Source organism: Lates calcarifer, linkage group LG18 (genome assembly GCF_001640805.2).
Source record: "Lates calcarifer isolate ASB-BC8 linkage group LG18, TLL_Latcal_v3, whole genome shotgun sequence".
In the NCBI taxonomy this organism is placed as follows: domain Eukaryota; kingdom Metazoa; phylum Chordata; class Actinopteri; family Centropomidae; genus Lates; species Lates calcarifer.
In genome coordinates this window covers 18,258,128-18,270,738 of record NC_066850.1, presented here as the reverse complement: position 1 = coordinate 18,270,738, position 12,611 = coordinate 18,258,128, and the positions used below count along the sequence as shown (strand labels likewise).

At 40.0% G+C, this 12,611-nt stretch overlaps 1 protein-coding gene across 2 annotated transcripts in view; it reads left to right on the top strand.

The window, feature by feature from the left end:
• The window catches only part of large1 (LARGE xylosyl- and glucuronyltransferase 1), a 79,569-nt gene that overhangs the window by 46,455 nt on the left and 20,503 nt on the right, over positions 1 to 12,611 (top strand). For both annotated transcript variants that reach the window (XM_018697217.2, XM_018697216.2), the window contains 2 exons: positions 9,986 to 10,090; positions 11,480 to 11,592. In XM_018697217.2, the coding sequence (XP_018552733.1) occupies positions 9,986 to 10,090; positions 11,480 to 11,592 (218 nt within the window). The remainder of the gene's footprint in view (positions 1 to 9,985; positions 10,091 to 11,479; positions 11,593 to 12,611) is intronic.

Here is a 12,611-nt window from a genome sequence, read left to right as displayed (position 1 = left end):
TTATTTGCTTGTAGATGCTAAATAAATTCTATGCATAGCAAACACTGTCATCAACACAGTGTTTCTGAGAGGTCCAAGAGCACAGAGGAATTTCTGTCAGGAAGGAGAAAGTGTTTGGACTGAACAAGACTCATGAATCGAATTTATCATGCCAACACAGGCTCTACATCTCTGTCTGTGTCTGTGTTGCTTTCTCTCTACATCTACTCTGACATATGAATACATTTAACTAATATTCACATGTGAGCAGTTTCCTACAGGCACATGTAAAAATTGTACCACACTACGATGGTATTATTTAAAAGGTGCAAGGTGTTTGATCTTATACAAAATCAAAAATAAACAGGCTATATAGACTTCATTGAAAATACAGGCACCAAAGTACAACCTCAATAGAACAAGAGAGACCTGTGATCTCCAGTTAAAGCAAACTGCATTAAGAAGCCTATAACCTGTAACCTGTGGACACCAGCTGTCTCAGTTTTGGCTTGGCTTTTGTATAATATAACTCTGGTCCACACGGTAAGGAACTGCCTGAACAAACAAGAAACCACACTCATAAATATGGGAGAGGGCATCAGTAGGCTGCTGAAAATACATAAACCAGAACACAGATTCAGCTGTGGGGAGGGGGGTACGGGGAGAGCCATACTATGGCACCAGTGCACAATTTGCTTTACTTTACAATTCGCTGGGTCAGTGCTTCTGAGTCAGCACAAGGATTATCTGTGGGAATTGATGTCTCAGTGGCAGATCAGACAGTGTGAAGAGCACTGCGTGATGTCAACCTCCACGGACAGTGTCCAAGAAGAAAACCATTGCTTACGAAACAGCACTAAACTACGTGACATTAAACTAAGCTTTGCCAAAGAACATTAACAGCAGTCTGATGAATGTTGGCAGCACATTTAGTCAGATGAAACAGATGAACGTTTGTCTGGATCCGATGGAGTCCATCAGGTTTAGCGTGGGCTTGACCATTACTGCCACAGTGCATACACACTCACCGCATAGTGCCAATCGTCATGAGTGCAAAAAATGGACATGTATAGATTGCACTGGGAATGGAAGTTTGTATACCCAAATACTTAATGATGAGTCGTGGGAAGCTGTACAGGAGAGAAATTTCCCAAACACTAAAATCACACAAAAGTTTCCCCTGACTTGAATCCAATTGTCATACATGTGACAAGGAGGGAATCCATTCAAAGGTTATACTTTGTTTTATACTTTAAAGGTTTTAATATTTATACTATAAACAAACCAAATGTCTTAAAACTAAAAGGAATGAACAGTGAGTTGTGGAAATCAGCAATTGTTAGCCCTGTAAGCAGCGCGTGGATGAGTGGCATGTGTGCAGAAGCACAAGAAAAATGATGCACGGTGGTTGTCAACAGTTAGGAAAGAGAGATGGGAGCAACCAGAGCTATAAATTCCTAATCATTATGTCATTATGTGGTATTGAGTGTACAGTGATGAGGGGGGAAAAAAATTAGCATACGGCTGCAACACACACACACACACACACATTCATACACTGATTATACATTCGCAACAATTCTGGGTTCAGTATCTTGCCCAAGGATACTTCAGCATGTGGACTGGAGGAGATCGAGGGGATCTAACTGCTGATCTTCTGATGACCCGTTCTACCTCCTGACCCACAGCAGAGTTACAGTGGGAAGAAAATCTAATCTATATCTGAAACTGTAGCAGCATCAGCACATTGAGAATAATTTGATTTATCCTCAGGTCGACATCAAGTCATTGCTCTTGATGGGCAGTTCAGTTCTTACTGCTGCTGTGCTGACTACTACTCATCACCAAGGCTCACTGAAATGAAAGGCTTGCAGACACTTCCATTCCTCAGCTCTTTTGGTGCGATCACACAGTTAAGTATCACCATTTAGGAGCCGATGACACATTGACAATAGTGTAAAAGAGTCCATTTTACCAGCTATACGTTCTTTGTTTTATCTTTGTTATCTACCATTTACCCCCACGTTTCTGTGTTGATATGGGAGACAGCAGAAATGGAGGCAGAGAGAGGAGAGTTACACATACACAAGGGAGACCAAACCTTATCCCTGAACAGGGCCTTGGCTTGATATCATTTTGATTGACATAAGCAATAATTGCCCATCACTGGTGTGATGAAGTCTTTCCACAAAGCCGATGAGCTGGAACAAGCCCTGTACACTGACACTGGGATTGTAAGCCATCTAGCATCCCTCAGCCTCAGGCACAGCACTCCTGCAAACAGGAGCTTTTTCCTTCACAGTTGTCTTTCCCTGGAGGCAAAACTCATTTGAGGGTGGTCAGTTAGATATAGTACTGTACCTCACCATCTGCTGAATAAGCTGTCAGTGCTCGTGCACAGTTACAGCTGAGGGTCTACTCCACAGAATGTTCTTGTTTGAGGAGAAGTCATATACTGTATACTGCAACTCCAGTATATAATTTATTTAATCAGTGTCACTCTGGCAACACAGAGCAACTTTATTGTGGACACCGTCTAACTTACTGAGATGGAAAGTTTGTGAAAGTTTGAAACTTGGAGAGAGAATGATAAAAGTGAAGAAATGAGAAAACAAAATATCCAGACTTCAATTGAAAGGAGCCTTATACATCAAAGCACAGTCCAAAAACCAATTCATTGCAGTCTGCTTTCATGTTGGGATCTGATGAAATTGATGAATTACTCTTTAACATTTCACTTTCCTGAAATGCAATTTCACAAGAGAACTTAATTTGTTGAAATCATTCTTTTCCTGGGGAGTTGTAGAGGGTCAATATTTTACAATTTGTCTCTTCTTGAGTTAGTAACTTTGGATATTAAACCCCCTCTTCTTTTTTACTGACCTGCAATGTGAAGATGAAAATCAAAAGGCGCTTCTGTCTGGTGGTGGTTAGACACTACAACTGCCATGTTCTATTGGAAGATCTACCGACAGATATGCAGACATCTAGTATTACAGCAGTGTAACATGTAAGAAGACAGCAAACTGAGATGTGTGGCTAATGTATAGCTGAAGAATTCTCCAGTTGTCCCTCCCATGAAGCTTACACTTTCACTCACTAATGACCACTTACAGAGCTTTTTGAGTACATATTTTCTAATAGATCATACACACAGATTCATAAATACATTTATAAATCTGAGTACCCATTGCAGACTGTTTCACACATTCATAGATCTAGGTACACATGTGAGATACAGTTTACAACTCTTCATTTTGGCCCCATAAGCAAAGACTAGTTCCAAGAAATGTTAAAAGGTCTACAGTCAGGATGCACCCCAGACAATGATCCCTTTCCATTTCAGACACCAGCTTTCCTTATTTGGGGGATTCCTAAATCTCACTCTCCGTTCCCCAGAGGTTAAACCTCTTCTGATTTTAACAATTCCATAGCTTTCCTACAGCAACAACTACTGCAAGATAAACTTATTAGCTTTTTCACTTTCTTCTGTATTATTGGAAAGGCTCAGAAAAAAGCCAAACTGTTAATAAAGTCATACAAAATGTGGTGTAAAAAAAACTTCACCCTCTATTGTTGCTAGTCAGTACCAAAGACAGTTTTCAGGCCAGTTTCCAGGTAATGCTGCGAGTGTTTTATTAAAACTGAGTTCTAAGTACCCTCATCAAAGCTACAGGCATATTTTTTCTTTACTCTCATTCTCTCTTTGCTCATACAGACAAGGTAGATTAACCATGAACCAACCACTCATGAAAATCCAAAGTTCAATGAAAATGGAGGTCAGAGCCCTTAAAGACAGTTGACACTAGAAAGACTAAGGTACCATTAAGTTACAGCTGTATAGAACTGTAGCACTGAAATATCTCCAGCTTCCATGGCTTTTCCAAGACCTACTTTCAATACAAACCTAAACATACATATTTATCCAGTCAGTGCATGCTTGCTGATTTCTTAGGCCCCTGGCTGTTTTTAATAAAAGAACCAAAGCAGCAAAGAGAGGAGAGAGGAACAAGGTGAAGGATATGGGAAATTGCATGATTGTGCAGGTGATTGATGATGGAAGGCGTCGCAGATGAGAGTTTGCTTTGTAGATTGTCTTCACAGTATCAGAGTCTCTAGAGTCTTAATAAGTGTTGAATTATGAAAATGTTCTCCCCAGCTGCTCCTACGTCAACCTTAATCCTTCAGTTTTGTGGATATTAATGGTAGTCATGCACCCTTTAGATTTCATTCAGATTGTGTTGTTTCTGGGTTTTATTGTAACATTTTCAAAAGGACGGTGATGAAATTGTACATGAGATATAAGGACGAAATCTTATTCAGATCTTTTCTGCTCCTGCAGTTAGTATGCAAAATGACATCCAGCCCTAATAACGCAAGTGAGTCACTATGACAACACCTTGCACTACATTATGACATCATGCTTCCCCTCAATCCCCCGTCATCAGCAATCAAACGAACTAATGGCAGATGATGCTTTGGCAGTGTAACCTCCCCCCTACCTGTCCTTGAATTAAGAACACTTAGGTGTATTGCAGTTTTCTAAGAGCATGAGACATCGTTTTGCTCTTATTCAGCAGTTCAACCCTGATGTGACAGAAACGCTTTTTAGCTGATCACTTGGCGTTCAAGGTCCCTGGGACAGAGAAAGTGACTCGCTCCATCAGGACAGCTCACTAACTAGCCTCTTGTTTTACCTGTTGCTTTTTCTAAGCTTTGTGTTTTTGTGTCGTATCTTTGGAAGTTAAGAAAAGTACATTTTAAGTAAGTAAGTTTTCACAGAAGACAGTTTGGCATGTTACAGTACTGTAAAAAGCACTGTTGTAAACAATAGCTGAATTCCATGTAGCTGCTTTTGTTTCAGGGTCCTGGTATTCATACTGACTCACTGTCGCACTGCCAGGGCTTATTGGGACACCTGAATAAAGCAGGGATACACCACTGACACATTAGTAGCAACTCTACAGTGACAAGTCAGAATGTGAAAAAGACAGAAAAAAGCCTGTAAATTATTAGGAGAACATAAGAGAAATTAAGGTTTTTGATTTGTTTGTTCTACATAAATTGCATTTCCTGAGCTCTGTTTGGAGAGAAAGATAGTATCCAGAAAAGAATTCTATGTTTTGGTCTTATGAAGGTGCCCATTTCGTCACAATCATGTTAGTTCTCTGTATAAATAGAGAAGTTTGTGTATCATTGGTTGACAGTGACACGAGACAGACAGCAGCCTGACAACAAGAGCAATAGACTTTGAATAACAACATAGAAAGCAAATGTCTGGTCCTTATCTACAAAGGCACATGTCTCGTGTTGCACCTTGTTTGTTTGTACAAGCTACCAAAAACCATAAATCATAAACATCCACTCAGTTTAAATGCAACTATGCTGACATCAGTGTGGAGCTATGAATTAGTTAGGTGTCTGGATAGCCCCTGGTTTGATTCCATCTGGGGACCCTTGTTTTGTGTCTTACACCTACATCTCTCTGTCTCCTATGCTCACATGACAGAATTAAAAAAAAAAACTTCATTAGGGGTTGACTAATAGTGATTTCTGTTTTTGTTTGACTCACTGTTAGTACATGTCCCGGTTTGCCCGGGGCTTTTCTGTGTGGAGTTGACATGTTCTCCCTGTGCCTGAATAAATCATTAGAGAGTTGATAACCAATTCTTTTATATCAAACCAAACTACTCACTTGTGTAAAACAAACATTGAAATGACTGACCTTTTAATCCATCCACCTATCCAGCCCTCGTATGGACCATGTCTGAAAAACTCCAGATGAATTAAAGTTGTAATGGAGATTTAAGAGATTTCTCAGTTGTCATTTGCTGAGTGTATCTCCTGATACTGTTGTTAAAGACTGCTACATGTGAGTTGCAGTGGGAGGACGAGGTGGTGGAGCGGAGAGTGTATGTTGGACCTGCTGACCCTGGCATTCATCTTTACTTGTATCAGCACCACTGACTCAGCAGTGAAAATTCCCACTGATCTCCTGGTACCTCTCCACAGCTAATTTAAGAACTCCCCCCATCAGCTGCCTGCATGCTGGGAAATAGATTGTGCATGGCCTGAGGTTTGCTGTGTGAGGACTTTGCTTAGTGGGACATGCATACATACTATTACATCCAACTCTGTAATACATTCTATCCAGACTGCAGTTGCTAAATAGCAGGTATTGGCTTCAGTCCTTCAGGGGCTCACGGGCCAGATAGCCAGTCAGTAAATTACAAGATCAATAGCAACTAAAGAGCATAATGTGAATTAATCTGTTTTGAAGATTAAAAAAGCAGATCCAGTGGATGTGGCTGACAGCTTTGTCTGAACACAGAGAGCAGTGTGAAGAATTGCCTGGTTTTGATGGAATATTTTCTTTAAGATATTATTCTACAGCAGAACATTTCCTTTTTGGTGAAGCAGAGTAGAGCTGTATTGATTTTGTTTCCTTTTTCTTGGCTGTCATGGCTCTCTGACTTGGGAACTGACTATATGACTGTTTTTGAGAAAGCATATAGTTAAGGCTTCACAGTCAGTCGCGCATCAGTTTTTCTCATTGTGAATGTTTGGATTTAGTCACAGATTTTTGTAAGTAAGGCAGGCAATAATGACAATAACAATAACAATTATTATTGACACTATTATTATTGTCCTGCTCAGCTTTATGGAGCATTTTAGGCTCCTGTCAGCTCATTGTATTGGTGCAAATGCTGCATTCATCAGCCTTATTTCCAGCAGCAGCTGAAAAAATGCTATGAAAAATCTCTAAAAACCCACTGTCCACTACCTGCTCAGACAGACACAACAGGTGAACATAGTAGAGTGTTTAGCAGGTGAAAAAATGGTGGTGACCAACAACGGAGCTAAAAGCGATGAATGTTGGACTTTTTTTTTTTTTTTTTTTTTTTTCACCATTTCTCCAAATGAATGTTAATGTTGCTCTGTGTCTGCTGGATGTAGAAATGTAGTATATCAACTGTACCAAAGTCTTGCATTGCAATACAAGAAACCCTCCTGTTTAAACTTTGACCTCCTGCACTTACTGTATTTGTGCACACAGTGTTTCTTGTGCAGTGAGGAATTATTAAAGACATTTCAGGTGCACACATTTCAGTTTGCTCTTCAAACAAAGTGGTTTATACAATCTGGGTAAACTGCCGGTTTGATTTTGAATACGTGTTGCTAGAGTTAAATACAATAACATTGTGCTTTTTCACAGAATTCCGACACAATGAAAATGTCATTTAGTATAATCAGTCACACGGGGTTATTACTAAATTGCAATAAAACAAGTGATTAACCTTTGTAAAGATGTGAAATAGAATGTAAACAGGGGGATCTGCAATAGAGCTTTTGTTCCAGCTACTACTGACAATAAGATCAAACTAACAGGCACTTCATTGATGAGGCCAAACAACAGTAGAATCACCTGTGAAGTGTGTCCCAGTAGAAGGAGCATTGTTTTGTTCTGAGCTCTAATTGATCCTGCTCATTGATCATGCCACCTTGATGGCTGATCTCTGTTCTTTGTTTTTTTTGTTTTGTTTTGCAGCCTTTCTAAAGGCTGCCTGCTCCAATAAGCTCTCATTAATCTTCTTTACAGCCTTCATTAAAGCTGCCACTGCTACACCCATGCCCGCTCTCCAGGTTCCTATCTCCTCCTTAATACCTATCTCCTCGACCTTTATCTCTGCCCAGCGTGCCTTCTATAATCTGTCACCCTAAAGCCCACGCATGTCCCTCCCCTCTCGTCCCTTCATCCTCTGAATCTTTTCTTTATATTTCATTCCGTCTCTTTACCTATTCTTGTCAGAACTTATCATATGACGGAGTATTGAATTCAGTTCCTTCATGGCAGCAGGTGTGTCATTTGTGAGGTGTTCTCTCACAGTTTGTCGGTGACTTAGACATTAAAGCCCACTTTATGTGGGGATTATGTTTCTGCTGGCTCTGTGTTGAGCTAGTTGACCCTGAAGTGTCTGCTACTGATCCGCTCTGACCTCCATTTCTGTCTGCACACAATCCAAACTACAGGGAATCCAAGAACAGCCTGTTATCAGGAGATCATGACTCAATTATCTTCTTATCTCCAGATAAAACCACCAGCAATAAATAATGTTTTTACTGAGCTTATATGTTTTAAAGTCTAAATGTTCTAAAATATAATCACACTCAGTTATACAGTGACCTTTATTTATCTAAACTGCAGCGAGACTCATCTTTTTTAAGTCTGTGTGATTACAATTTGGTCAGTAACCTCCATGTTTTTAGATCTGCTGCAGTTTTAATCTGCTGTTAGTGCTGTTTACTATTGATGTGAAGCCAGCATTTCCTCAGTGTCAGCTAATGTCTCAATAAAGTCAGTGTAGTCTACAGTTTTTTGCAGTGCTAATTTCATCAGAGTTATGCCATATACACTACTCTGAGTTTTTCTTTTTTCATTCTCTTGTTATTCGAAAATCACTTCTACTGCTGTTTTTAAAGCCTCTGCGTCGGCACAAACATTCACTTGGCTTCAAGAATAAACTGATTGGAATTTGGCGGTCAATGATCAAAGGTCAAGGTCAACACATTGGCCATAATTCAAGTTCACACACTAATTACAACTGCAAGACAGTAATTCTAGTTTGATTGGTGCAAAGCTGCTGTATGCAGTAAAACCCAACACTTTGCACACAGATGTTTCACATGAAAAGCCGTCCAGTGGTTCAGAGGGTATAGTGCACTTCTATCCTGGAGGACTTTATGTTGTGTTTACACAGAAGGCATTTCAGCTGTCTCTGCTCGTCTGACAGAACAGATATGTCATCATCAGTCCAGCTGTCGACGAAGGACACATAATGGCTCATGTTCTATTCATGCTATAGGCCTGTAAATGCAGCCTAATGTGCATTTGTACACTTATTTTTTTCTATTTTCCTGTGTTTTACACCCGTAACTTCAGTGACTGTGTTTTGGGCTCTGATCTTGAACTCAGTACTGTGCCCGAACACCTCCTGTGTGACACACACGCAGCACCGCAGCTGCTCCTGCTGCTCTGCTAATGTGTAGACACTGTGTGAATCATCTGCATGTTAAGTTTCAAAAAGCTATTGCATGAATACTACAGATTTGTTACTGATAAGGATAGTGTGTAGTAGGCTGGACTTTCACAAAAATGACCTTGCGAGTGTTCTCTGCTGGATGTTGTAATGGAGTTAAGACACTGTCTTAAGTTACCCCAATATATCTTTGTCATTTCTATGCTGCAGTTTTTAATTATCTGTCTGCCAAATTACAATACTGATATATCTGATGAGCTTATATTGGCTGATGCTGTACGTTGCTTGTATGAAGAGAAACTCAGCTGCAGAGTGCTGAACATGACATGACTCTGTTGTGCTGATGGAATTGTGCTGTTCAAATGTAGGTTACGCCAAATTTCTTATATAAGCCTGGCCTTACTCGTAGCTCTACATTTCATCCTTATTTTTGAAATTTACAGTAGAGGTCAGTTGTTTCTCTTGATGGTAACATTAGATGTAGTTTTGTATTTCGGTTCTCATCTCTTCTGGAATGTCTCTTTCTCTCAAGGCTGACAGGAATTTGTTGCTTTGAGTGGTCGATATTACTAGAAAAGCGTCCATTCTGATAAAATGGCCTTGGATAGAACCATAATGGTTTTGTCAAAATGCTCAGATTTAATTTAAAGCAACAGGAGGCCAAGTCCAACAAGTCCACAGCCTTTCCTTTGTTTTGAGTGTATTTGAAAGTAAATTAAAATGACTGAACATAAAAATGCCCCTAACATAACATGTTAAAGATATACAGCATTGAAAGTAAACTGAAATGTTGATCTTAGAAAACCACCACATCACATCAGTCCAAACCTCACACAGTATATAATAGAATAAATAACTATAAACAAAAAGAAAGTGGATGATGAAACAAATGAATTAGAGTTAGCAAAGAAAAGAAGTAGATGTATAGACTGAAAAAACAGTAATGATGTTGTGTTTGCTGTGTTCAGGTCAGCAGGTTCTGGGTTTGGTGGAGAACCAGAGTGACTGGTACCTGGGGAACCTGTGGAAGAACCATCGACCCTGGCCGGCTCTGGGGAGAGGCTTCAACACCGGTGAGTATGATGATGATGATGATGATGATGATATGGACACAAATTACAGATCAGACAATATGCTTCATTGATTTTCCAGAACACTTATATTACAATAATACAGTACATTGACATAAAATTACATAAATTATGATGGACAGCTTTATCGATATTGCCTACTCCTTCTGTAACAATTCATCTATAACACATATAACACGTATATGTAACCTTGAAGTGAAATGCAATTGGAGTATTTCTGTGATTGTTGTTTGATGTTGTTAATTTAGGTCATTTTAGTGAAACATTTGATTGTAGTTTTATTTTCTGTCTTCCTTTTTTTTCCTCTAAGAATTGAAGTCTCTATGTTTTTAAGTGTAACAGTGCAGGTAAAGACTGTGCAGTGAGTCAGTTTCTCTCCTTGCAAGAACCGGGTACATTTGCACAGTAATTGATGAAATATGCAGGCATCCACCAGGCTTGTTAAAAGTCATATGGAAAACCGTTTTCAGAAAGGTGTGGAGTATAATTTCACAGGGCCTCAGAGCAGCTGATAGTGGAGTTGATTGGATTCCATTACACCTGGTTATTATTTTCCCCTGCCTATATATATGTAATTTTTTTTTTTCCACCATCCAATCGAGCAGCCCTTTTCCTTCAGGAGACATATAGCTCTCTCTGTGTTGTGAAGCCGGGGGATAATCTTTATATTGAGTAGAACCCAAAACAAACAGGATGGCCTCCTGCAGCAGCTCGGTGAATTTCACAGCAAACGCACCGAGCAGTGTAAAACTCACCTCAACACGTCTGTGCTGTAAAGGTTCAGCATTCTCCTCTTAAACATCAGTGTGATTGAACAGCATATCTCAGGAACAGAAATGCATGTGTTGTATTTACACAGAACAGCAATTTGACAGAAAACCGCCCAATTCAGCTGCAGTTGCTCGACTTTGTGTTGGTGGCCGCGGCAGCAGATGGGGCACAGCGGGGTGTGAAAGATGGTTTGTTTGTTCGGATCCAAAAAATTATTCGCCACATCTCTCCTTCTGAGCATTGGCTGCTTGATTTTATTTGTAGAAAATGGGAAGATTTCTTTTATTAGCCAGGGAACTGAGGAGAAATAGTTTGATTTTACTGTTTGTTGGGGGTGAGGGCTTAGCAGGGAAAAGAAGCACATGAGCTTCTAAGAATAATTTGTGTTTCCAGGAAGATTTTAACATGTTTTCTCCATCCAGTGCCCATCTGTCTTCAAGCTTAAGGTCTACAGCTTTATCTCAGAAAACACAAGGCTGTGATTCAGAGCCTCGTGATGGGACTTTATCACCTTTACCAGGCAGCAAGATACTAATCTCTCTGTTTCTTAAGCTACCATATCTCTGTCTGCGTATGTGCGTGTGTATATGTGCTTTCCAGGGGTGATTTTGCTTCTCCTGGATCGGCTACGGAAGCTCAGATGGGAGCAGATGTGGAGGCTGACTGCAGAGAGGGAACTAATGAGCATGCTGTCCACCTCCCTGGCAGACCAGGTAACTTACATTCTCACACATCCTCACACCTCAGACATGCAGATTCACTACCTTATGGTTAAATTAGCTGCTTCACAAGGACAAATCACAAAAAACATCTGCACCTGACGCAGGAGCCCGCGCGACCATGCAGGTTAGACTCGGATAATCTGTTTTTCTGTGTCTTTGTTGATGCGATGAATCACACAAATAGGAACGACAGCTCATGCTTCTTGACAGTCTGTCCTCGAGGGTATTCATAGTGTTGCTCTCAGCTGTTTACATGTGTAAGGGACTGTGCTGGCACAGTCACAGAGGAGTCACAGGTAGACTTTATCCTCCCAAATGAAGAATGTCACAGTTTATAGAATATGTTCTGGGCCTGTAACAGAGGTCAACTAACTAGAACTAGACACAGGCCATGATAACAGACCAAACTGACCTAGCAAAACATGTGTACTGGCAGACACAACTAAACTATGAGTACAACACAACACAAGTCTAAAATGTAATCATGAAACTAACTCAATACTGTAATATAGAATTCTGCACAAGGTAACAGGCCTTTATTTGAAGCAGGCTTATATTAGAGGTAGGTCTTTACTTCTAATTTCCTCTGTTTGATAAGTAACATATTTTAGTACAAAGCCTTGTTTTGATCCACTCCCATTCGCCCAGTTACAGGATAACTAACTTTCCCATGTTTCTGCAGGTAAATTCCTGACAAGAAAAAAAAAATCTTTGGAATAGGTTCACTAATTTAACAAGAACAGTGTAGCAACTGCAAATATATCCCATAATGATAAAGAGAAAACAGAGTTTTTGAATTTTTTGCAAAAAAGGAAAAACTGAAAAATCACTTAGCTCAGGTTCCTCCCATTTCTCTTGATCGTCTTTGGGATGTTTCTACGTCTTGATGGGAGTCCACCTGTGGTAAATTCAACTGATTGGACATGATTTGTCTATTAGGCCTCACAGCTTGACAATGTATATCAGGGAAAAAAGCAACTCCACACAGGATCTCTGGAGCTCAGCCACAG